General features: G+C 39.5%; 1 protein-coding gene across 1 annotated transcript; it reads right to left on the bottom strand.

The window, feature by feature from the left end:
• Nucleotides 1-1,386: 1,386 nt before the first annotated feature.
• On the bottom strand, nucleotides 1,387-26,248 carry LOC118571709 (vomeronasal type-2 receptor 116-like). The gene is made up of 6 exons (XM_036170939.1): nucleotides 26,034-26,248; nucleotides 17,745-18,036; nucleotides 16,590-17,396; nucleotides 15,550-15,777; nucleotides 14,391-14,514; nucleotides 1,387-2,309 (listed from the first exon to the last, which is right to left on the bottom strand). The coding sequence occupies exons 1-6, from the start codon at nucleotides 26,246-26,248 to the stop codon at nucleotides 1,387-1,389; spliced, it is 2,589 nt and encodes an 862-aa protein (XP_036026832.1).
• Nucleotides 26,249-26,594: the final 346 nt, after the last annotated feature.

Raw genomic sequence — 26,594 nt, 5'->3', positions numbered from 1 at the left:
TGGATCTGGGGAGGGGGGTGTAAATACTTCTGTTTAACTAAAGGAATACAGTGGTAAATGACTTCTAACAATATTTTGTTATACTTAGTACCTTACTCATCCTCCAGAGAAGCTTTATTCTGTATTAGATGGGAACAAACACAGACACCTACTATTGGCAATGGGTAGTGTGAGACCTTGAAACACTGAGTCCTACATTGGATGTCTCCATCATATCCCTCCCTCCAGGCCTCAGAGAACTTGATGGAAGTGGAGGCAGAAAGATTGTAAGAGACAGTGGAGACAGAAGATATCAAGGTCTTGTAGGCACAGCAGCACCAATGCCAATACAAATGCACAGAGACTGTGATGGGATGCAGAGAGCCTGTACAAGCCTAAGTCAGGTGGGGTACTGGTGCTGAGAGGGGGAAAAGACACATAATCCCATCCCTAACCCAAAAGCAACCACTAATTTATAACCACTCACAATGAAAAATTAATCCTTCTCTGACACAAACTTATTGGGTGTACAAACAATACATAAGGGATGAAGTAGACGGAATGGGAGAGCGAGGAAAGAGATACCACAATAGAGAGAGGCATCACGGGGATAGGGAGAAACTGGGTGCTAGGGAAGTTCCCAGGAATCCAGAAGGATGACCCCACCTTAGACTACTAGTACCAACAGTAGAGAGGGTGCCTGAACTGGCTTACCCCTGAAATCAGATTGGTGAATACCCTGTCATCATAGAGCCTTCATCTAGTAACTGATGGAAGCAGATGCAGAGATCCACAGCCAAGCCCCAGGCTGAGCTCCAGAAATCCGGCTGAAGAGAGAGAAGAGGGATTCTATGAACAAGAGGCATCAAAATCATAATGGGTAAACCCACTGAGACAACTGAACCAATCTTGTGAGAACTCATGAACTTCAGACCAACAGCTGTGGTGCCTCCCCGGCCTGGACTAGGCCTCTGCATAAGGGAGACAGTTGTGTAGGTTGGTTTGTTTAAGGGGCCCCTGACAGTGGAATCAGGATCTATTCCTGGTGCATGAGCTGGCTTTTTGTAGTCCATTAGCTATGGTGGGCCACCTTGTACTGCCTTGATGTATTGGGGATGGGCTTGGACCTGCCTCAACTGAATGTATAAGGCTTTGCTAACCCCCCATGAGAGGACTTAACTTTTCAGAGGAGGGCATGAGGGTGGGTTGTGGGGGAAGATGGGGACAGGAGCTGGAGGAGGGATTAGAGTGGGATCTGCAGTTGGTATGTAAAATGAATAAAAAATGTCTTAATTCAAAAAATAAAAGCCTATGAGATCAAACGCCAAATCATACCTTTATATGTGAGTATTCAGATAGTGAAGAACAATCATGCTTTAAAGCTCTTTAATTTAAGAAATATTGGAACTAGGTTTCAAGGTATTTCCTCCTAGCATTTTTCTCCCTAATGTGATAAAGCGAGTTCCTTTCTGGCCTTAATAGTATGATGTAGCACTTGGGAGCAAAGATGATGCCTAAGAGTGATGCATTGGAAGCCAAGATAGAGAGGGCTTCCATAGCCACCATGACCTTCCCCTTGGTGCTGTGGTAGATGGGGAGGAAGCTGACCCAGACACTGCAGAACACCAGCATGCTGAAAGCCAGGAACTTGGCTTCATTGAATGTGTCAGGAAGATTCCTGGACAAAAAAGCCATAAGGTAGCTGCCTAGAGCCAGTGTTCCCAGGTATCCCAGGATGCAGTAGAAGGCAACAGCTGAGCCTTTGTTGCAAAGGATGATGATGTGTCCATGTTGTGAATGAGCATCTTTGTCAATAAATGGAGGAGAGGTTGCCAGCCAGATTCCAGAGAGAACAACTTGTAGTAGGGTACAGATGGGAATGATGAAATTAGGGGCCCTTGCTATCAGCAGCCACCTCCTCATTCTCCCTGGAGCAGTCATCTTGAAAGCTATAAGTACAGTGAGAGTTTTGGCCAGCACAGTGGAAAGAGCCACAGTGAACAGAAGTCCAAATGTGTTCTGCTGCAGGATACAGGTGACTGTGCTAGGATGGCCAATGTAAAGCAAGGGACAGAGAAAACAGAGGGTCAGAGTGATGAGCAGGATGTAACTGAGATGCCGGTTATTGGCCTTGACAATGGGAGTGTCTCTGTGCTTCAGAAACACCCCAAGAACAACAGCTGTGAGTGAGGAGAAACCCAGGGACATGAAGGTGAGCGTCTTCCCCAAGGGGTCATCATGGGCCAGAAATGTCACCCTTTTCTGTAGGCAGTAGCTCTTCTTTGTATCTGCATAGTGAGTTTCTGGACACTTCACACACTGGTCCACATCTGGCAGAAATGCAGGTGATCATGAGTGCATACTCAGGTTTCCCCTTTTATTCTAAGTCACTTCCCTGCTCCAGAACATTGCAATGTTATCTGAACCATCTTGCTTTGTTTCAGATACAAATACAGAAAGTTTTTTTTTAGAGAATATTCTTAAACTCAATTTGCTTTCTATTTCATGCTGACAGAAATTAAAAAACCCCAGTACTTTCTCTGCTGTTACTGATATGGTATCCTCACCTTAGTGACCCTGTTGTATCTGTTTTATTAGTCATTAGAACACTGACATACATCATCTGGACCTAATTTCAGTCTGACATTGCCTCTTCAATAATACATCTCCATTCTTAAGAGGGCATGGAAATTTAGTGTGATAGAATTTTCTTTGAAATCCTTATCTTACAATGATGTCCTCCTATATGCATCCCAAATGTACCTACATTTGTAAAGCCCATGATATTCTCTATGTTTTCATTCCCTGAAGGAGCCTGAGTGAATTAGTAATCTTAACTTCTTGGAGCCTTGAAACACTTCACCAGTGACACTATTCTCATAACTCTGCAAAATAGTATCTATGTAATGAATAAATACAAAATTGCTTGTATATTCTAAAGTCTTCATGGAACAGTGTTTGAACACTTTGTTCCTGATAGCTTATCAATTTACTCTTGAGTTAGAGTGCATGCTTACGGATTTTTCTGTCATATTTTCAATATATTAATAAATGTACACATTTTTATGTACTTCTTTATTTTAATTATATATTTAATTGTCTTTATATCATCACATTACCATTCATACTTCCTATATAATATATTGTGATCATGATTTTTCTCTCCCCTATTCCTCCCAGATCCTCCTTACCACCATGAACATACAATTCCACAGATTTCCTTTCTCTCTCTCTCTTCAAAATAGAAACAAATAAAAGTCCAAGAAACCAAACCAAACAATTAAAATCTCTATCTCTCTCTGTCTTTCTGTCTTGCTCTCTTACAAACACACACACACACACACACACACACACACACACACACACACACACAGAGTATAAAACTCAAAGTTGTATAACATTATATAAGGAAAAGTCAAATCAAATCAAATCAAATCAAAACAAACATACAAAACCTAGGCCAAAGAAGCAAACCGAAATAAAGATACATCTGAGGTCATTTTGTGTTGGCCATCTACCCCTGGGCAGCAGTCCTATCCTTAACTGCTGTTATGATATCTAGTGGCAGTCCATTGGGAAAACTTAGTTTTCCTTTGCAAGTGGGCATCAATTGCAGAATTTTCCTTGGTAAGGGTGGGAGCTCATGTCCACTTCATTTTTATGCTTTGATCCCACCTGGATTTAGCCTGGGCAGGCCCTGTGCATGCTGCTACAGTCTCTGTGAGTTCTTATGTGCCTCAGTTGCATTGTGCAGGCTTTATTTTTACTTTTGTTGATATTTGTTAATGAATTAAAGAATTAATTTGGTGTTTAGTAGCATTAATGCTTTTTGTCAATGTATTTGTTTTTCTTCCCTTTTCTTCAGCTCATTTCATTTATTTTAAAATTAAAACATGTATTTTTTATTCGTGTGTGTGTGTCTTCTACAGGTCTAGAAACAATGAGTATCCAGGCCCTGAAGCGAGCAGTATAGGGCATAAATGGAGTTGCAGAATGTTGTGAGCTGCCATGTGGGTGCTGGGATGTGAACCTGGATCCCCAGAAGAGCAGCCAGTGTTCTGAACTTTGGGGCCATCTCTCAAGCCCACGTCAGTAGTTTCTGAAGTTATACTTTCACACTGCACTTTCAAGTCTCTCTCCTCCACTGTTACTTCTTCTCTTCTGTATTCAGAGTATGTTTTTTGGAGTTGGGGATCGAATCCATGGCCTTCAGCTTGCTAGGCAAGCGTTCTACCACTGAGCTAAATCCCCAACCCCAAATTCAGAGTATTGATTTTGTTCTTAATGTCCTAGATCATAATACATATGCAGAACTCAATCTCTCTCTCTCTCTCTCTCTCTCTCTCTCTCTCTCTCTCTCTCTCTCTCTCTCTTTTTGAGCTGAGGATCGAACCCAGGGCCTTGTGCTTGCTACGCAAGTGCTCTACCATTGAGCTGAATCCCCAACCCTCAATCTCTTTTTAAAAGAAAGGCATGTAATATGCAAGTCATGCAAATTACTTCATACAGTATTAAACATTTTTCTTTATGAAATAGATTTAGATTACACCACAGTATTTGAGTGAGTACCGTATTTAATTCTAAACTGTCTAATGTTTGTGTGCTATTCTCATCCTTAGCCTTCATTTTCTTTTAAAGTCTAGTTATTAACATGCAGCCCTATGGGATTTGGCTGTGGTCGGTGAAGTGCTCCTCCTCTGTGTAAATGTAACAAGCACATGAACCTTGTACATGTCCAGTGTGTATAAGTCATACACATCAAGGTAATGATGAGGAGCTCGATCTTGTCAACTTCATTATATTTGCTAAAAGAACTAGGTCTTTGTACACATGTAGTGTGAAATGATTCCAATTTTAAAATTTTTTTAGAAAGTCCTTATTCTAGAAGTAAAGAATGTAAATCCTTGAGTGTTTTCTAGATAGTAATTATTTAATTAAAATATTCCAGGTATTTAAAAAAACATAATTGGGGTTGGGGATTTACCTCAGTGGTAGAGCACTTGTCTAGCAAAGCACAAGGCCCTGGTTTCGGTTCTCAGCTCCAGAAAAAAAACCTCCAAAAATAAATAAAAAACCATAATTATTCATAAAATGTTAGCAAGATAAATCTGAGAGGGATTTCTCTTCTTATTCCACATAATGACTCAATCACACACACATGCAATGGATTTAGATTTTATTTTCTATGTGTTATCTCTGTATCTATCTATCTATCTATCTATCTATCTATCTATCTATGAAATAAAATACAACCCTCTGACCTACTATATTTTCAGAACCATGCTGGTCACTAAGAATTTAGAGATATAAGAGCAAAAACCACAAATGGGTCCTTATTTGTGAACACTATGAAGAGTTCATATTTAATAGGAGTGTGTTCAACTCTGTGGTTATCTTAATGAAAATGGGCTCCCACAGGTTCATCTGTTTGAATAACTGGGTTCCCACTTGGTATAGCATTTTGGGAAGTATTGAGAGGTGTGGCCTTGTGAGGTTGTGTGTCACCAGGTGAGGACTTTGAGGTTCAAAAGAACTAAAGCCATTCCTGTGCCCTCTATGCCTTGTGCTTGTGAAGGAAGATGTGCTTTCTCATCTTCATGCTGGCACACCTCTGCTTCCCCATCAGAGACTTGAAATCTCTAAAACCAAAAGCTCCAAGTTAAATACTTCATTTTATAAGTTCTATTAGTCATGGTTTCTTGTCACAGTAACAAACAGAAACTGGTATCAAAGTTGGTCTGTTGCCATGATGATTTGACTATGTGGTTTGTTTGAACAAATGTGGAAGAATTTGGGACTTTGGACAAGAAAATCAGTTGATCACTGTAAGTAGACCTTAATAAGGCATTGTAGTAGGAGCTTGGAAGACAGTAGTACATAGGACAAGGAGAATATGGAAGCCCAGGTCAAAAGCTTTCAGAGAGGAACAGTATTTGCAACTGGGTTTGAGAGCATTTGCGACCTTATCCTAAATATCTGCGTGGGGATAAATAAAAAATAGTGGAATAATTTGATCGATAGAGGGCATTTCAAACCAATATAGAATTGGTGTTCTCATGTGTTGGTTAATGATCAGGCTTATGCAGGTCTACAATGAAAAACAGTTAAATGGGGCAAATAAAACCCCACAAACAAACAAAAAAAAAGAGATCAACAATGAAAGCCAGAACGTGTGGTTAGAATAGGAAAAAGAGCACCAAGGAATGCAATACTGGTGCCGAGGTTTGTGCTGAAAGATATAGGATTAATGAGAGGCTTGATCCAAAATTTAATGACAGGAGTATGTTTAGGGCAAGAAGCCACCTAGCTAAACTTCCAGCTGTTGAAAAGAAAGGCTCCAAGGCATTGTCTTCTCCTAAAAAGCAAGAACAAAGGAACCCTGTTTCTAACATTATTGAAGGGTGCCAACCTTATCCAACAGAAAGACCTGAAATTGACAGTGTTGTCCATAAGGTAGCAGCTGTAGACTCATGAAGGATACATGAGATAAGGGGTTACAGAATCTTCCTCAATATTTAAACGTTGCAAAGTCCAGACATGTGGCTAAAGAGTCCACACATATATAGTGCATAAAGGTCCATTGTTTGAAGCTGTGGAAATTAAGATTGGTTTATTCTGGAGGACCCAAGTTTCAGATATGTCAGAACGAGGAGATATCTGCCAAGAAGAGGTTTAGAGAGAGAGAGTGGAACCAGCCCACAATAGAGGACTACATTGAAGGCAGTGAAGCTGGAATGGAAAGGTCATCCAGGCCTTTGACAACAGACATGGAGCTACAGGACTAGAATTATTCCTGGCTGTGTTTTGGTCTTGCTTTTGTCCACTGTATACTCATTATGCCTCCATTTCTCCATTTTGTAATCCTAATAATTAATCTGTGCTTTGGAGGAAGTGTGTAATTAGTCTTTTGATTTTGAGGGAGCAACAATTACAAGAATGCCTTGAGTTTCAGTAAGGCTATATTTTAAATAGTGTTGAGATAATGAATTACTATGGGGACTTTTGAACTTAGATTAAATGAATTATTTTTATATTTGTGTTTTAATTTTACACATCAGCCATGGGTTCCTCCTATCCTCCCCTCTCTCACCCCTACCCCCACCTTCTTCCCAGCCCATCCTCTCCATTCCCATCTCCTCCAGGGCCAAGACTCCACTCCCCTGGGGATTCATTTAAACCTGGTGGATTCAGTACAGGCAGGTCCAGTCCCCTCCTTCCAGGCTGAGCAAAGTGTCCCTGTGTAAGCCCAAGGTTCCAAACAGCCAGCTCATGAACTAAGGACAGGTCCCAGTCCCACAGCCTGGGTGCCTCCCAAACAGTTCAAGCTATTCAATTGTCTCATTTATCCAGAGGGCCTGATCCAGCTGGGGGCTCCATAGCCTTTGGTTCATAATTCATGTGCTTCCATTTGTTTGACTATTTGTCCCTGTGCTTTTCCAATCTTGGTCTTAACAATTCACTCTTACAGTCCCTCCTCTTTCTCGACAATTGGACTCCTGGAGCTCCACCAGGGGCCTTGCTGAGGATCTCTGCATCCACTTCCATCAGTTATTGGACGAGAGTTCCAGCATGACAGTTAGGGTGTTTAGCCATCTGATGACCAGACTAGGTCAGATCAGGCTTTCTCTTGACCATTGCCAGCAGTCTACAGAGGATGTATCATTGTGGATTTCTAGGGACCTCTCGAGCACTCTGCCTATTCCTGTTCTCATGTGGTCATCATTTATCATGGTCTGTTATTCCTTGTTCTCCCTTTCTGTTCTTGATCCAGGTGGGATCTCCTGCTCCCCTAAGCTTTCTTTCCCTCAAACCTTGCTCTTCATTACTCCCACTGTCATCCAGGTTGTTCACGTAGATCTCATCCATTTCTCTGTCATTGGGTGATCCCTGTGTCTTTCCTAGGGTCCCGTTTTCTAGGTAGCCTCCGTGGAGTTGTGTAGCAGTCTAGTCTTCTTTGTTTTACATCTAGTATCCTCCTATGAGTGAGTATATACCATGTATGTCCATCTGAGTCTGGGTTACCTCACTCAGGATGACTTTTTTCTAGATCCATCCATTTGCCTGCAAACCTCATGATGTCATTGTTTTTCTCTGCTGAGTAGTACTCCATTGTGTATATGTACCATATTTTCTTTATCCATTCTTCAGTTGAAGGGCATCTAGGTTGTTTCCAGGTTCTGGCTATTACAAACAATGCTGATACGAACATAGCTGAGCAAATGCCCTTGTGGTATGATTGAGCATTCCTTGGGTATATGCCCAAGAGTTCTTCAGCTGTGCCTTGGGGAGATGGATTCCCAATTTTCTATGGAAGTGCCATATTGATTTCCAAAGTGGCTGTACAAGCTTGAATTCCCACCAGCAGTGGAGGAGAGTTCCCCTTGCTCCACATCCTCTCCAGCATAAGCTGTCTTCTGTGCTTTTGATCTTAGCCATTCTGACAGGTTTAAGGTGGTATCTCAGAGTCATTTTGATTTGCATTTCCTGATAATTAGGGATGTTGAGCAATTCCTTAAATGGCTTTCAGCAATTTGAACTTCCTTTGCTGAGAATTCTCTGTTTAGTTCTATAGCCCATTTCTTAATTGGACTGTTGGGCATTTTGATGTCTAATTTCTTGAGTTCTTAATATATTCTGGATATCAGCCCTCTGTCAGATGTGGGGTTGGTGAAGACCTTTTCCCATTCTGTAGGTTGTCGCTTTCTCTTGTTGACTGTGTCCTTTGCTCTACAAAAGCTTCTCAGTTTCAACAGGTCCCATTGATTGATTGTTTCTCTCAGTGTCTGTGCTATATTTAGAAAGTGACCTCTGGTGCCAATGCGTTCAAGACTACTTCCTACTTTCTCTTCTATCAGGTTCAGAGTAACTGGATTTATGTTGAGGTCTTTGATCCACTTGGACTTAAGTTTTGTGCACGGTGACAGATATGGATCTATATGCAGCCTTCTATACATTGACATTCAGTTATGCCAACACCATTTTTGAAGATGCTTTCTTTTTTCCATTGTACATTTTTGGCTTCTTTGTCAAAAATTATATGTTCATAGGTGTGCGGGTTAATGTCAGGGTCTTCAAATAGATTCCATTGGTCCACATGTTGGTTTTTAATCCAGTACCATGATGTTTTTATTACAGTAGATCTATAGTAGAGCTTAAGGTCAGGGATTGTGATGCCTCCAGAGGTTGTTTTATTGTACAGGATTCTTTGGGCTATCTGGGTTTTTTGTTTTTCCACATGAAGTTGAGTATTATTCTTTCCCAGTCTGTGAAGAATTATGTTGGTAATTTGATGGGGATTGCATTGAATCTGTAGATTGCTTTTGGTAAGATCGCCAGTTTTACTATGTTAATCCTGCCTATCCATTAGCATGGGAGATCTTTCCATTTTCTGACATCTTCTTCAATTTCTTTTTTCAGGGACTTAAAGTTCTTGTCATATAGGTCCTTCACATGCTTAGTTAGAGTAACCACAAGGTATTTTATATCATTTGTGGCTATTGTAAAGGGTGATGTATCTCTGATTTCCTTCTCAGCCTGTTTGTTTATTGTATATAGGAGGGCTACTGATTTTTTTGAGTTGATCTTGTATCCTGCTATGGTGCTGAAGGTGTTTATAAGCTGTATCAGTTCCCTGGTTGAATTTTTGGGGTCACTCATGTATACTATCATGTCATCTGCAAATAGGGAAAGCTTGACTTCTTCCTTTCCAATTTGTATCCTCTTAATCTCCTTATGTAGTCTTGTAGCTCTGGCTAGAACTTCAAGTACTATATTGAATAAGTATGGGGAGAGGGGACAGCCTTGCCTTGTTCCTGATTTTAGTGGTATTGCTTTGAGTTTCTCTCCATTTAATTTGATGTTGGTAGTTGGCTTGCTGTAGATTGCCTTTCTTATGTTTAGGTATGTTCCCTATATTCCTGATCGCTCCAAAGCCTTTACCATGAAGGGGTGTTGGACTTTGTCAAATGCCTTCTCTGTGTCTAGTGAGATGATCATGTGGTTTTTTTCTTTGAGTTTGTTAATATGGTGTATTACATTAACAGACTTTCGTATGTTGAACCACCTTTGCATCCCTGGGATGAAGCCTACTTGATCATGGTGGGTAATTGTTTTGATGTGTTCTTGGAGTCTGTTGCCAGTATTTTATTGAGTATTTTTGCATCAATATTCATGAGGGAGATTGGTCTGTAGTTCTCTTTCTTTGTTGCATCTTTGTTTGGTTTAGGAATCAGGGTAATTGTAGCCTGATAGAAGGAGTTTGGTAATATTTCTCCTGCTTCTATTGTTTGAAACAATTTTAAGAGTATTGGTATTAAGTCTTCTTTGAAGATCTGGTAGTATTCTGCACTGAAACCATCTGGACCTGGGCTTTTTTTTGGATGGGAGACTTTTAATGACTGATTCTATTTCCTTAGGGGTTATTGGACTATTTAGATGGTTTCTCTGGTCTTGATTTAACTTAGGTATGTGGTACCTATCCAGAAATTATCCATTTCTTTTAGATTTTCCAGCTTTGTGGAGTTGAGGTTTTTGAAGTATGACCTGATGATTCTCTGGATTTCCTCATTGTCTGTTGTTATGTCCCCCTTTTCATTTCTGATTTTGTTAATTTGGATGCTCTCTCTCTGTCTTTTGGTTAGTATGGCTAAGGGCATGTCTATCTTGTTGATCTTCTCGAAGAACCAACTCTTTGTTTCATTAATCCTTTGTATTGTCCTCTTTATTTCTGTTTTATTGATTTCAGCTCTCAATTTGATAATTTCCTGTCATCTGTTCCTCCTGGGAGACTTTTCTTCTTCCTGTGTAAGGAATTTCAGGTGTGCTGTCAAGTCACTGGTGTCAGATTTCTCCAACTTGTTCATGTGGGCATTTAGTGCTATGAATTTCCCTCTTTGCACTGCTTTCATAGTGTCCAATAAGTTTGGGTATGTGGTGTGTTCATTTTCATTGATCTCAAGGAAGTCTTTAATTTCTTTCTTTATTTCTTCCCTAACACATTGGTGATTCAGTTGAGCATTATTCAGTTTCCATGAGATTGTAGGATTTCTGTAGTTTTGTTTTTTTGTTGTTGTTGAATTCTAACTTTAAACCATGGTGGTCCGATAGAACACAGGAGGTTATTCCAATTGTTTTGTGTCTGTTGAGATTTGCTTTGTGGCCAAGTATGTGGTCGATTTTAGAGAAGGTTCCATGGGGTGCTGAGAAGAAGGTATATTCTTTTTTTTGGGGGGGGGTGGAATGTTCTGTAGATATCGATTAAGTCCATTTGAGTCATAATATCAGTTAAGTCCTTTATTTCTCTGTTAAGTTTCAATTTGGCCGGTCTGTCCAGAGGTGAAAGTGGGGTGTTGAAGTCTCCCACTATTAATGTGTGGGGTTTTATATGTGATTTAAGCTTTAGTAATGTTTCTTTTACATATGTGGGTGCCCTTGTGTTTGGGGCATAAATGTTCAGAATTGAGACTTCATCTTGGTGGATCTTTCTGTGATGAGTATGTAATGTCCTTCATCATCTTTTTTGATTGATTTTAGTTTGAAGTCTATTTTGCCGGATATTAGGATGGCTACACGAGATTGCCTCTTAAGACCATTTGATGGAACGTCTTTTCCCAGCCTTTTATTCTTAGGAGGTGTCTGTCTTTGAATTAGAGGTGTGTTTCCTGTATGCAGCAGAAAGATGGGTCTTGTTTTCATATCCATTCTGTTAGTCTGTGTCTTTTTATAGGTGAATTAAGTCCATTGATATTATGGGATATTAATGACCAGTGACTGTTCTTTCCTGTTATTATTTTTATTTTTTGGTAGTAGTGTGTGTGTACTTCTCTTCTTTGGGGCTTACTGCTGTGGTGGTATCTATTGCCTGTGTTTTCGAGGTTGTATCTGCCTTCCTTAGGTTGGAATTTTCTTTCTAGTGCTTTGTGTAGGGCTGGGTTTGTGGGTAAGCATTGTTTAAATCTGGTTTTTTCTTGGAAGGTCTTGTTCACTCCATCTATGATGACTGAAAGTTTTGGTGGGTATATCAGTCTAGGCTGGCATCCATGGTCTCTTAGTGTCTGCATTGTATCTGTCCAGGTCCTTCTGGCTTTCAAAGTCTCCATCGAGAAATTGAGTGTTACTCTGATGGGTTTGCCTTTATAAGTCACTTGGCCTTTTTCCTTTACTGCCCTTAATATTCTTTCTTTATTCTGTACGTTTAGTTGTTTAATTACTATGTGGTGAGGGGACTTTTTTGGGGGGGTCTAGTGTGTTTGGTGTTCTATAGGCTTCTTGTATCTTCATAGGCATTTTGTTCTATAAGGTGGTAATGTTTTCTTCTATGATCTTGTTAAATATATTTTCCGTGCCTTTGTGTTGGTTTTCTTCTCCTTCCTCTATCCCTATTATTCATAGGTTTGGTCTTTTCATGGTGTCCCAATTTTCTTGGACATTTTGGGTCATGACTTTGTTGGTTTTAGTGTTTTCTTTGACTGATGAATCTATTTCTTCTACCATATCTTCAACACCAGAGATCCTTTCTTCCATCTCTTGCATTCTGTTTGTTATACTTGCATCTAAAATTCCTGTTCGTTTACTCAGATTTTCTATTTCCAGCATTCTTTCTGCTAGTGTCTTCTTCATTTTTTCTATTTCCCTCTTCAGGTCTTGGACTGTTTCCCTTATCAGTTTTGTTGCCTTTTCATGATTTTCTTTGAGGGACTTATTGTTTTCTTCTGCTTTAATTGTCCTTTCCTCTAGTTTTTTTTTTTTTATAGCATTCTTTCCATTTTTTGTCTGTTCCTCCACTTTATTTTTTATTTCTTCTATATAAAGCTCTAGCCTCTTCATGATGTTACTTATAAGGTTGTTTCCTTCTGCTTCTTCCATTCTGTGATGTTCAGGTCTAGCTGTTGGAGAAGGGCTAGGTTCTGGTGATGCTGTATTGCTCTTTATTTTGTTGTATGTACTTCTGCTTTGACGTCTGCCCATCTCCTTGTGGACTTGTTCTTGGTCTTATCAGTGTACTTGGTCCAGACAGAGCTGACAGATTTAGAGAGCCTCTCTCTGGTCCAGATGGAAGCTCTGGGCCAGATGGGAACTCTGGTCCAGATGACAGTGCTGTCTGGATAGGAGCTGGGGCCTTGAACCTGAGTCTCAGGAAGTCCCTGGGGTCTCCTTATCTTGTCCAGATGGGAGCTCCTCTTGTCCAGATGGGATTTCCCAGGCAGGATGGAAGCTCTGGTACAGATGGGAGTTCCGGGATGGGATGGAATGCTGGAGGCTGGTTTCTAAGTCTCCGGAAGTGGCTGGGGTCTCCCGCAGATGGGTGTGGGCAGGGCGTGGAAGTTGTAGGGTTCACAGGAGGGTCTAGGAGACGGCAAACCTTACCAGTGGAGATGAGGGGGTCCTGCGCTATGGCCAGAACCTGGGATCCAGTTGGGCAGGTCTTCACTGGAGTGGCTGGTGCCCAGGGGTGGGACCCAGGGGGTGGTTGCCTCTCTGACTATAACCCTAGGCACTTACCTCTGGTCCCTAAATGAGTTTTTTAAATTACAACATGCCCATGAGAACACAGCAGCTGGAGAGTAAAATGTGGTAATTTTAATGAGAATGTCCCTTATATGTCATAAATTTCTATGCCTTCTGCCCAGTTGCTGGAACTATTTAGGAAGGATTAGGAGGTTACCCCCTGGTAGAAGGGACATGTTGCTGGAAAAGTGCTTTAAGGATCATGCCATTCACAGTGTAACTTACTGCCTCCTCCATGTGGATCAGTATATGTGTTCTCCAATGTTCCTGTTGTCATACTATCTTAGTCAGTTTAGTCAGTGGAGGCAGGTATAGATAAATGTATAGATAGATAGATAGATTAGATAGATATTGCTAACTGGGAATGAAGTGGGCTTCCAAGCCCACCCTTAGTGATAGATTTCCTTCAATCAATAAGGCCATGCCTCCTAATCCTCCTAATCCAAATTGCTCCTCAATTGCAGAGCAAAAGTATTCAAACAAATGAGTCTATGGGGGCCTTTTCATTCAGACCTCCACATATGGATATGCTCTGCCTTCATGGACTCTAACCATTTGAAATTATAAGTCCTTCTTTATAAGCTGCTTGGCCATGGTGCCTTTTCATATCAATAGAAAAGACACCAAGACAAGCTGCATGGTGACACCAAGCACAATAATCTGGTGCAGGAAGAGCAGTTTTCTGTAGGCAGTCATGTCCACAATGGTTAAGAACACAAGGCAGGTAAATTTCAATGCCATGGGTGTGTTATTTCAGTTTGAAAAAATGAACTGTAGTCTGTTACTAACAGCTGGGAGGAAGAGGATTATCTTACTGTAGTCAGTTCACTTAGAGATATTTTTCATTTGCTAAGATATTGCAGGTGTGGACAGATGTGAATGTTTTCTGCATGATTGGCATTTACCTGTCTCATTGGAAATTTCATTCTCTGGACAAGGGGTACAGTCAAAGCAACAGGCAGCTTTGCCCTCTTGGTGGGTTTTTCTGAATCCGGGATCACAGCTCTCACTGCATACAGACCGAGGAATCTGAGAATAATAAAATGAGTGGTAGCAAACATTCAGGATTTTTTTGGATTCTATATTAGGTGGAGTATTTTAAAATATGTAACCATTAATTTGTTTTTATTGTCTCTAAATGTAAATAGTTGAATTGTTTCGACTAGTAGAATGAGTCATTCAAAGGCCCAGCTGGTCAACACTTGGCCCCAATAACACAACTTTGTTGGAAAATTGTTGAATGATATTGGGGCAAAGTATCGAGATAAAAATTTAAGTCCTTGGTAGCATGTGTTGGTGAGACTACAAACCTACTGCCTCTTGACTTCTGGATACAAAGGCAAATACATTTTTCTTCCGTAGTAATGGTTCATCTTGTCAGCTTGATAGGTCTTAGAACCACTGTGGAAACCAATCTATGAGAATTATTGGGAAAGCTTTTCTTCATTAGGTTACTTGTGCTGAAAAATCCTCTCTAATATGGGTGGCCCTGATTTATTGGCCCTGGTCGCTGAATGAATGAAAAGGAAGAAAGAAGTTGAATATCAGTGTTCAGCTGTCTCTGCACCCTGACTGTTGATACAATGTGAATAGCTACCTTTACTCCCTAAAAACATGGCTTGCTGAAGTGACTGAATATACCTTGAAACTGGGAGCCAAGAGAAATTCTCCTATATTCTTTGTCTGGAAGTAATTTTTGCAATAGCAAAATAAAAAACTAATGCATCTACATATTCTGATTATGTTCTACATTGACAGGGTTCAAAAAGCCAAAGATCACCTGATCACTGACTGAAATCTTTCAAGATGGGATCAAAATAAATATGTCAAGTGACTCATTACAATGATAGAAATAATCATGAAACTGATGCTATAATTATGACAGTAAATAAATGTGCAGATTGGAAAATAAATAGTTCATCCAACAAAATTAGGTATGAAGATTGGTGATCATTATGTATCTATAAATGGACCCTGTGTGAGCAGTGAACTGTCATGACACACAGAAACATAGTTTTTTAAATTTACATACTGGTCAAATTACTGAAGTAAGATGAAACTCACCTCTGTTAATCCTGTGGCCCACTGTATCATGTGATAAGATAAGGACAATTTTTGGCCCTCTGGAGCATTTGGAGAAAATGTTCCTACTTTTGCTTTTATCCCAAGACCTTGTGGGAAATTCCAAAAATTAAGAATGTCATATTCTACATGTGATTGCCTTTTCCCATCCAGAACCACATGGTCTCCAGCATGATTGATGAGTTGTGTTTTCCTTAGGAAAGGGTGAAGCTAAAAGAGATGCATGATGTTATCTTACATAATCTCCAGAGAAGTACAACAGAGGCAGAATCAGGGAACATCTCTTATTGATTTTAATCCTTTTTGTGAAAAGCACTGTTGATATAGGTACCAATCACATCAAACAAATGATAAGGTAGGATAATGGAAGCATCATTATGCTTCTAAAACATTCAAATCAGTTCCATTAGAAACTGATTAGAACGAAGCACTCAGAGGGTGCATAGAGACAACTTTCTCCTTTGTTGAAAATACAGTCATACCCAACTAAGTTTTGAAAATATTTAGAGTTTCACTATAAAAAGTGAATGACTTTATGAGTGATAATTTACATCACGTAAGCAGTTTAGAAGTTTTCATATCCATTGACACGATCTCTGTCTCTGACTTTTCTGATGTGTGAAATCTCTGGGATAAATGGACTATTTTTTTTTTGGTTTTTTTTTTTTGAGACGGAGTTTCTCTGTAGCTTTGGAGGCTGTCCTGGAACTCGCTTTATAGACCAGGCTGTCCTCGAACTCACAGAGATCCGCCTGGTTCTGCCTCCCGAGTGTTGGGATTACAGGCATGCGCCACCACCGCCTGACATTAAGTGGACTTTTTATGTTGAAAGTTTTACCCTGGAAATATTGTATGACTCTTTGTAATACAAAGACATAACAACTTCAAACAGATGCTTCCTTGCACAGTCTCTCTTGGAGATTTTTCACAAAATAATCTAAAATACATATTGTTTAGTGATTACATTTATCACTCTTAGTGTGTGATGTTGCTGATGTTATAATACACAACAGTAGCATTACCTGCCAGGGGAAGAATTCCATCTCTTTTCCATTTCCATGGGATTGAAAGTGTACTTGATTGAGCATCATTTCATGAAGACTGTGGGCCACAGCATACACTGCATTGTACACATTGTAACTCTCTTCACTCATGGACATGTCAAACATGTTCCCTGGCAAGAATCCCAAGGAGGCATTAGGCAGGCAGTTATCTAGAATTTTACAATCTTTCTTCAAAAATGAGCAATTGAAGAACGAGTGCCATAATACATGAAGGTAAGTGTCCTGTGGGTATTTGTAAGGATTGGATGTCTGAATAAAATCTGTAAAATTAATGATCTCCTCCTTATGGTATGAAAAAATAAGGGCCCCATGCAATGCATCTAACAGAAAATAGTTATCAAATTTGGAATGATCCCAGTGTGAGTTCAGGACCCAGACTTTCCATGTAACTAACTTCTGCTTAATATTTACTATTAAGCTTAATAGGGAATCAGTGTCCCCATAAATAATAATCACATTTGCTGATGAATCCAGGATCTGCACCTGATTTTTCCAAGATGTTGTCATAAATGAACCCCTGATGGCTAAGATCATTTCCACAAATGCTATGCAGACTCCATTTTTCTCCATCTCACTTCTCAAATCTGACAGAATCTGGGCACCTTTGTCATCATCTATGATGAACAGCCCCACCCAGTTCCAGTGGAAATGAAGCATCAATGCTACAATGCCAAGTGTCAGATATGTGTCCTTGGGGGCCACCTGGTAGAGGGAAGAAAACCGTCTTTGTTTGTTCAGGATAGTATCAAAAGGACCAAAAGAAAGCTGTAGGGAAAAACAATCAGAAAGAAGAACATTTTCATAAAATTTAACTCAATTCTACAGCAATGATTTGATATCTATTGGACAATATAGCATTGAAGTTCAAACTTGCCTTCCTATGGGTTTTCCAAAAAGTACAGACAATATTCAGAAATTCAATAGTGTTTGTTGCTACTTCACCCTTTCCCTTCTCTCCATTCCAAGCTAGAGAAATGCAGATGCATCACCAGCTGTTTGCATAATTTCCCTACCCAGTATGAGTGATTGAAGTTTCACTGTTTTTCCTCACAGCTACCTAAAGTGTCACCAAGTAGAGCTGACATCATGTCCTATCCCATCACCCTCTCTCACCTGTGGATATTTGTAAAGATCCAGCAGTGTCCCTATGTATTCTGATATTGCCCATGATGGTCCTGTAAGTACAGCAGCTGACATGCTCTCTCTTGCACATCTGTAGTTAGGGATGCCATAACCAGGGCCTGAAAATGTACCAATAATATTGGCCAGAGTGTATCTTTGACCCTGAGGGACATTCTGAACAATGAATCCCAGGGATTTGTTTGGTAAGAAATAGGGATTGCTGTTGATCTCCTCAATGGCCAACATCATGGCCAAAATACATTGGTAGTTCCTCAACTTCAACCTGCACAGAAGGTACAATAATATTTAGGATGAAGACTCATACCACACAACATATGATATATGTGCAAGTTTAGTGCAATGGGTTTTACAGTTTGAATGACTCTGTTTCCAAAAGTCCACGATTTAGTATCTTCCCAGCATTTGCTGGAATTAGAATGGGAGTATTGTTTCTTTTTCTTGTATTGAAAATCGATTTTTTCATACAGTATATTCTAATTACAGTTACTAACTCTTCCCAGGTCTCCCCACATCCTCTTTCTCCCAAATCCACACCCTTTCTTTCTCTCTCATTAGAAAACAAGCAGGCATCTAAAAATAATGATAAGTTACAATAAAAATAAACAAGCCAGTAGCAGAAAAAACAAAGAGAAGAATAAGCACCAAAGAAAAAAGAACACCTAGGGATGCAGAGACAAACATATGCTTCAATACACAGAAAGCCATAAAAACAAATGTCAGAAACGCAGTCTTTCAAATTTCCTGCTTCACTGACAAATCTGCCTGATACTCTAGGCCTGTAGGCTAAAGATGGATGCCCCAATGTTGCACAGGATCTTTGGGTGGCTGTCCAGGCAGTATGATGTCTCTGTCGTGTCTAGAGTTTTTGAAAGTTGTACAGTGCACTTTTGTTTACTTAAATAATATTATATCCTTCTGGGGTCTTGGATGCCATTGAAGAGTAGATAGTTATAGTTGGAATTTTTCTTAGTTATGATAGAAAGTAGATTATATATAAATCTTTGGAATCACTAAGATGGATGGATGGTGGAGTCCTTTCTCTGAATTTGCTAAATGTAAATGGATTGAATATTGTAAATGTAATTCTCTGATGATAACTTTTTGTTATATGTAGTTATACTGTGTTAAAGTTAAAAACCTTTGTTTTAATTTATAAAAAAGGGGAAATGTTGTAGACTATTATTTTAAGGTATGTTACTTTTGTTTATGTTGCATTTGTTTAACTCTGTGAATCTGTGTTACTGTGCCTGTCTAAAACACCTGATGGTCTAATAAAGATTTGAGCAGCCACAAAAATGTCAGAAACTATAATATTCACAAAAAGGACATATAAGGTTAAAAAAAATTAACCTTCAAAAATACCATTGAGGTTTTATTTTTCCCCCATCTACTACTGAGCTTGGGGCCTTCCTTTAGGAATAATTTGTATGCCTAACAAGTCTCTTTTAGATAAAACTAATTTTCTCTTTTCCACTGTGCTAGAGATGGAGGATTGTGATAGCTTTGAGATCGCTTGTAAATTAAAGATGGGGGCTTGTGTCCACTTCATCTCTCAGCATAAGCACTGCATCTGTTTTATGCTGGTATTGGTCCTGTGCATGCTTCCAAGTTTATCTGAGCTCACATGTGCAGCAGTCCTGCTATGTTTAGATGACTTTGTTTCCTCAGTGTTGTCCATCTTCTCTGGCTCTTACAATCTTCCCACCTCCTCTTCTGCTGCATTCCCTGAGCCACAAGGGAATGGATTATATGGATACATCCAATGTAGGACTGACTATGCTACTTCTGCAGGGAAATTTTCTGATGATGGCTAGTAACACATGTATCTATGAAGATATCAGAATGCCCTAAGGAGTCATTTTATTTCAATATTCCTATAGCAAAACAATATTATTTGGCTTCTCCCTAGGTCTGTGGCCTATCTTGTCTTATAGTTGGTCTTGGCTACCTGAGCAGTATTGGATTCCATCTCACTGAGCAGATTTTAAATACAATCAGATATTGGTTGAGTAGACAGAAAGAAACAGTTTGGCTCAGTCAGACTAGAGTCATCTCTGCCCCTGGCCAACTGACTTGTGAAACCTACCAGTCAGAGAGCAGGACAGTAGAATCCTGGGCCACAAATCAATCCCTGGTTGACTCCACCCCCAAGACATCCTATGTAAACCTCCCTACCTAGTCAGTAGAAAAAAATGGCTGTTCTCTCCACCCTGGTAAAGGCAGATACTCTCCTGGACTCCTCCTTCCCAAATAAATCTGTGTCTCAAAAGAGTTTTGAGTGTGAAGATCCTCATTCACTGGCATAGGGAAGATTTTTCCTGAGACATCCCTCAGTGGACAAAACAAGGGAGAGCTGAAGGAGCAGAGCAAGGAGGAGCAGAACAGAAGATCTTTGCTGAGACGACCCCCAGTGGACAGAACAATAGAGCTGAAAAGTAATACTTTTCCCCAGAGCCAGAGGGGATTACTACATTTCTGCAGGAGTTACCCATTTTGCAGAGTGAAGCACAAGAAGCAACGTCTTAGGCCAGAGAAGCAGAGCTTTGCTAGGAAGCCCCCTTATGAGGGAGCAAAGCTCAGCTGTGTGGGCTCTCCAAGAGAGGAGCAGGATTGCTATATCCTGCTGGGAAACCACCCTCCATCACACCTGGTATACCTTGACTCCCTGGAAGAGTCAGGATACCCTTCTCTGCTGAAGCAGTTAGTTCCAGGCCTGAGTTTCCCAATAAGTCAGAAAAATTTTCCTTCCAGGCTTGGGCTGCTTCTTGCATTTCCAGCCATCAGAGCTGTTCTAAACAGCTCCAGGTGTCTGGGACACTTTCAGGGCAGAGCTGTTGTTCTGAGCAACTCCAGGTGCCCAGGATACCTCACTCTCCAGGGTGGAACTGTCTCCTTGAAGTTCAGCCATCAGTGCTGTCCTAAGCAGCTCAAGGTGTTGCCTGCCTCCCCAGGTAGTCAGGACATCTTTCCCTAGATTTGTAGTACTCATGTTTTGGTGCCAAAATCTAGAACAAAACCCAGAGTTGTTGCAACCAATTTACTTACATTTTTTTTTTTGTGCTGAACCCAGGACACCAAACGCACAGAGTTGCAAAACTCACGTTTTGCAACCAATTTACTTACATACATATCATCCAATAATAACTTAATATTTATGATCTCATGGACAACACAAATAGATTGAATCAGAAAACAATACCCAGGATTTTTCTGTTTCCAAGAAACACAATTTACAACAATGATATACCTCAAATTAGAGTTAAAGGATGGAAAAAGGATCCCAAGTAAATGCAACTAAAAACTTAGCATGCATAACTCTCTTAAGGTGTGACAACTAAGGCGTCAAGCAAAATCTATTCAGAAGAAATAGTGAAGCATACTTTCTACTCATTAAAGGAAAAAAAAATCCAACAACAAGGTATTACAATTCTAAACATGTTCACATTAAACACAGGAGTTTCCAACTTTCTTAATGAAACAATATTAGATTCAAAGGCACAGATCAAACCCAGAACGGAGGTTGTAAGTGACTCCAATTCCCCATTTTCAGCAACAGACAAGTAACATGGAACAAAAAACCCAAAGATAGAAATTCTGAAGTCAAAGAACATCATAAGTCAACTCCATCTTTATATTGAACTCACCTAGTGCACTTCTAAACCTCTAGATAGCTGATATGTTTATAGAAATTACTGTTTGTCCACTATGCATATAGCACCATTCAATAACACAACACATGAAACAATACTTTCAAAATGCTCTCAAAATATCAGCATTCTTGCCCAGAAACTTTCTGTTTTATACCATCCAATGGTCATTGATGCTCCAACTTTTGAGAAGACAGTTTCAACACAAAACATATTACTTTAAAATCTTGAAAAATATTTATACAGCTCAGATGACGTAAATAAGGACTCCTTTATGTTTTTATGTATTATATACATATCAGTGCAAAAATAATGGGACAATGTTTCTCTGTTTCACTTAACAGACTAGGAGTTTGGCATTTTGTTCTGCTGGAAACCAAGATACAAACACACTGCGGTCAACTTAATAGGGGTTTATATTCTAGCCCAACAGTATTAAATATGAGTTGTTCACTAAAAGGTATTCACAAACTGTGTTGTTTTTATTAGGTCTACTTACAAAGTACTCCTGGTACTTAAGGGCATCTAGAAAGATACTTCTAAAAGAATACTACTGTTTCAGGTTCCATAGCCATTGATCCAACTTTCATAAATTTCCACTAGTTTGACTCGGTCATCTCTCTGCATGTCAAGACAACTTTGTAGCTTGATTTGCTGGGGCGGGGGAGGTGCTGGAGGTAGAATCAGAATCCATACCTGGTGCCTGAGGGGCCTTTCTGGAGCCCACTACATAATACAGCCTTGAGGCAGGGGGAAGGGCTTGGACTTGCCTTTACTGGAAGTGCTCCCTTCTGGGAGGACTTGCCTTCTTGTAGGGAAAAAGGGAGGCTGGGGAGGAGAGAGGAGGGAATAGGGGGTGTAAATTGAAAAAAAAAATTCTTAATGCAAAAAAAGAATGCTATTGTTAAATATACTTGGGTTTTCTTAAACTTTCTTTATAGACTATGCTTGCCTTAAAAACCTGTCTGTGCTACACAAATGTACAGATTATAGGTGTGCACCACCACAATAACCAGCAACATATTTGGTTTGAATAGCACATGGTTTGCCAGAACAATGTATAATTACTATGATTAAAGTTGAAAGAAGGGTATATTAAACTTCATAATTTAATCATTGTACATTTTTTACATATGATGAATTATCATCCTCTATCCCATAAATAGATACTGATGTCATGATGATAAATATATCAAAACTTGTGTAAATTTTTATGAGCTTATATAAATATTACTGAGAACAATGGCAATTCACAACTTAAGGAAATCAATGCAAATAATTGAGGATTAAACAGAAAGGATGTGCCATTACTGAAAAATAGGATTTTGATATTTGATAAACAATAATATTTTAAGAAGTATGACAATGGTGTAGAATTCCAGACTGGTGAGTAGGAAAAGTAGGAAAGGAACAATATCCTGTGTGGGTTGGTAAGTATTTCCAGCCTCACATCATTTCTATTCTATAGCAAAAGAGATTCAATAAATATTCAAACTTCTGAATAAAACTGGTGAAGGTAATCCAGTGTACAACTTCATATTCACCTGATCTTTTTACTTTCAGAGAAAACCCAATCGTTGAGAGTCTGAATTATTATGGAGGGAAAATGCTAAGTATAGTTAACATGCATTTTCCCGTGTTATTTTAGATTGGAGATTCACGACCAAAGATGAATAAGAATAAAAGAATAAACAGATTGGTTTTATCTGTCATCATAAGCCTTCATCCAGTAAGTGATGGAAGCAGATGCAGAGATCCAGAGCCAAGCACCATGCTTAACCCCAGGAGAGAGAGAAGAGGGATTCTATGAGCAAGGGGCATCAAGATCATGATAGGGAAACCTACAGAGACAACCAAACCAAACTAGTGGGAACTCATGGAGTTTAGACCAACAGATGTAGAGCCTCATGGCACTGGACTAGGCCCTCTGCATAAGCTAGACAGTTGTGTAGCTTTATCTGCTTTAGGGGCCTCCTGGTGGAAGGATCAGGATCCATCCCTAGTGCATGAGCTGGTGGGACACCTTGCACAGCCTTGAGGCAGGGGGAGGACCTTAGACTTGGCTCTACTGCATACACCAGGCTCTGCTCACTCCCTGTGACAGACATTACCTTGTTGGAGGAGGGAATGGGCTGTGGGTAGGTAGGTGGAAGGCTGTAGGTGTAGGAGGCAGAAAGAGAGGGGTATCTGTGGTTGGTGTGTAAAATTAATAAAAAATTATTTCATAAAAAGATAAATAGACATTGTACAATTAAAAGTTCTTGTCTTCTTATACCTTCAGAATGAAATATTGTAAATATTTGAAATAAACCTTACATCCTAAAAGATTTTTAAATAACCTGTAACCAGATATTTATGTCCTTTAATTTGAAAACTACTGAGAAATGGTGAATATCCACAATAAACTAAAAAAAAAAAAAAAACTTAAAATCTGACTTTTCATATTCATCTAGTTCATGACCTCTTCAATTTCTTAATATACAAATGCACACATAACTGATGCAATGCAGCTTGGACATACTAAATTAGTCGTATTTCTAAGTTAGTGTTAAGGAAAAGCATTCCCATACACAGTTATAGAAACTGTCTGTCATTATTGCTTTGCAGGGAAATTAATCACCATCCAGAAAAGATTCTACAGTGTGCATCAACATGTGCTTATGTAGATTAATCTGCTTTAATCAGATGGTAGACATATTTTGTATCTATTAGACATTATTCTGTACCTATCAAATATTTATTTATCATCTTTAAACAGGAAAGTAAAATCCAGTTAGATAATTAGTCCACACAAAGACTAGTGAAATAGAAAATAATGCTAGCCCCACAACTCATGATCTCTTGTAGTTGTGACAATGAAGATTAATATACTTACAGTGCTACCATGAGAACATGAGGAAATTTAACTGGAGAAGGACAGAACAATGCACTTTGCTAATTACATACATACTTTCCCTCACCTGTGTAAGAAGTTCATCAAAAGCATGAAAGCAGCTGTGATCCTTGCAGTGTATATAGTTGCCTGTGCCACACTCTCTATGAAAAGTATAATTTAAAAATGTGTTGTCTAAATCAAACATGGTGACTTCTATTGCTTGTATAATTGCAAGGTTATTTTAGTTTCATTTTTCATATCATAAGATATTAGATGAAACTAACACAATACTCCTTCCTCATTTACATATTAGACAACCCAGCCACAGAGAGCTCACATTTTTACAGTCCCTTTGCAGGCACGCGGTTGCTGCTGTATAAGCTGAAGAGGGACCTAGGCTGATGCACAGTGGTGGCTGAGCTGCTGAGATTGGAGAGCAGAGAAGAAGAGGAGGAACAGGGAAGAACAGGGACATCATCTGCTGTAAAGCAGACACATCTACTTCCGGTATACAAGTTCAAATGTCTGGTAGACCATAGAGCTTCTTAACCTTACTTGAAGTAAGCAATCATCCCTGGAGCCAGTAGACTCCTCCACATAATATTTTATCTAGATGCCAATTTGTAAATATCCCCTGCCTCCTTCAGTATGTCCATTTCAGATTAATCCATTTAAGATATTCTTAATATCAAATGACATTTCACACTTGAACATTTTTCCTCTTCCACTGCTGAATTAATTACTTTCTCCACAGCCACAGGTCAGCAGACACAGTATTGCCATTCTGGCAATTATCCGTCCTTAGTCTTATGTTTATTTTAGGTGATTTTCCACCCATTGCCTCCAACCTAAGTCTTGAATATGTATTTCCATGTTGCCATTGTAAATTCATACTTGAGTGTAAGCTGCACTTCTCATTTTCATACACTTATTGTGTGGTTACCCACAGTTATGAGCATGTCAGTCTGGTATAAAACTCACCTGACTTCTTTTAAACCCCATTGTTTCTCTCTAGCAGGACCTAAGATACTCAGTTAGACTTGTCGGACACTATGTCTTAATCTTATATCTTTGAGAATAACTAAAAGCAGTAATCAGAAGCCTCATTGCAATTAAGGGGCACACAGAAATACATTCATAACTATGAACAAGTACACACTGTATTTTCATGGAACTAACAGGTAAGCATCCAAGTTATCAGATAATACAACTATTAGAAGACAGATAAGAGAATCTGAGACAGGTGAAGGCATTTCTAAAGCAGAAAATTGGTCCCAACGTCTAATTCTGGTATCCCTGCTTCCAAATCTTGAGTAGCATACACAGATAACACTTGTGACTAACACACAAGAAGATCACTGGTCACTAACTTCAATGGCATTCAATTCTTCTCACAGGAGCACAGCTAGACTTCTAGAGTCTCATCAAATACTGTATCATCCTTCTATTATCCAATCCATCTACAGTAGAGCTAATATTGAAAACATCCAAATCCTGAGGAGTTAGAGGCTTAGCTGAAAATATGGGGGATATTCCCGATGCCTACTGTAGAAAAGAAAAAGAATAAAACCCAAATTGCCATTTTCAGCTTGAAAACACAAGATGAGTCACTGAGAAGACAGCACCACAGAAGAGATCTAGGGATGGAAGAGAGGAATAATGATATTGAACTCTGTACTTCCCCCAGGCCATATGAATGCCAAGTTTAGACAATGAATAAATGGAAAAAAGACATACTCAACCATAAAATCTCTGTTAAATTTAGTCATCCGCCAATCAATTGTTTTGTTGAGTGGACGGATAGCAAAAGCAGGAAAAAACCCAGTAATCACCACATTTCCTTTACCAGTTAAACGGTAATTCCTTCTGACTAAGCACTCACTGCTGCTGTAGGAGCACACAAGAATAGGAATCTGCAGAAAGCAAGAGATAAAAATCCAAGAGAACAGCATATTAACAATGTAACTGGACATTCATGAGTATGATAATGTGAACTCCAAGCATCCAGCGTGGATGTGCATAGCTCACATGTGTGTGCATGTTTGTTCATAATTTTATTGGTGACTGGAGTTATCCCTTGAATCATCCCACGTTCTTCGTGACAAGACTCTTCACTCCCCTGTGGAATTATCCAATAATTTCTTCCCTCAGGGTTTGAATCTCAGGCCCCACATTAACAATCACAAGACAGATGAAAAATATTTTCTATGATCTTCTCCAGCCACAGGCAGTATGACTTCATCCAAGATCAAAGAGAACCTGTCACAAGGCAGGAAATTCTCATGTTGGATTTGGTCA

Source organism: Onychomys torridus, chromosome 1, assembly GCF_903995425.1.
Source record: "Onychomys torridus chromosome 1, mOncTor1.1, whole genome shotgun sequence".
Lineage (NCBI taxonomy): Eukaryota > Metazoa > Chordata > Mammalia > Rodentia > Cricetidae > Onychomys > Onychomys torridus.
This window is presented reverse-complemented; position numbering and strand designations above follow the sequence as displayed.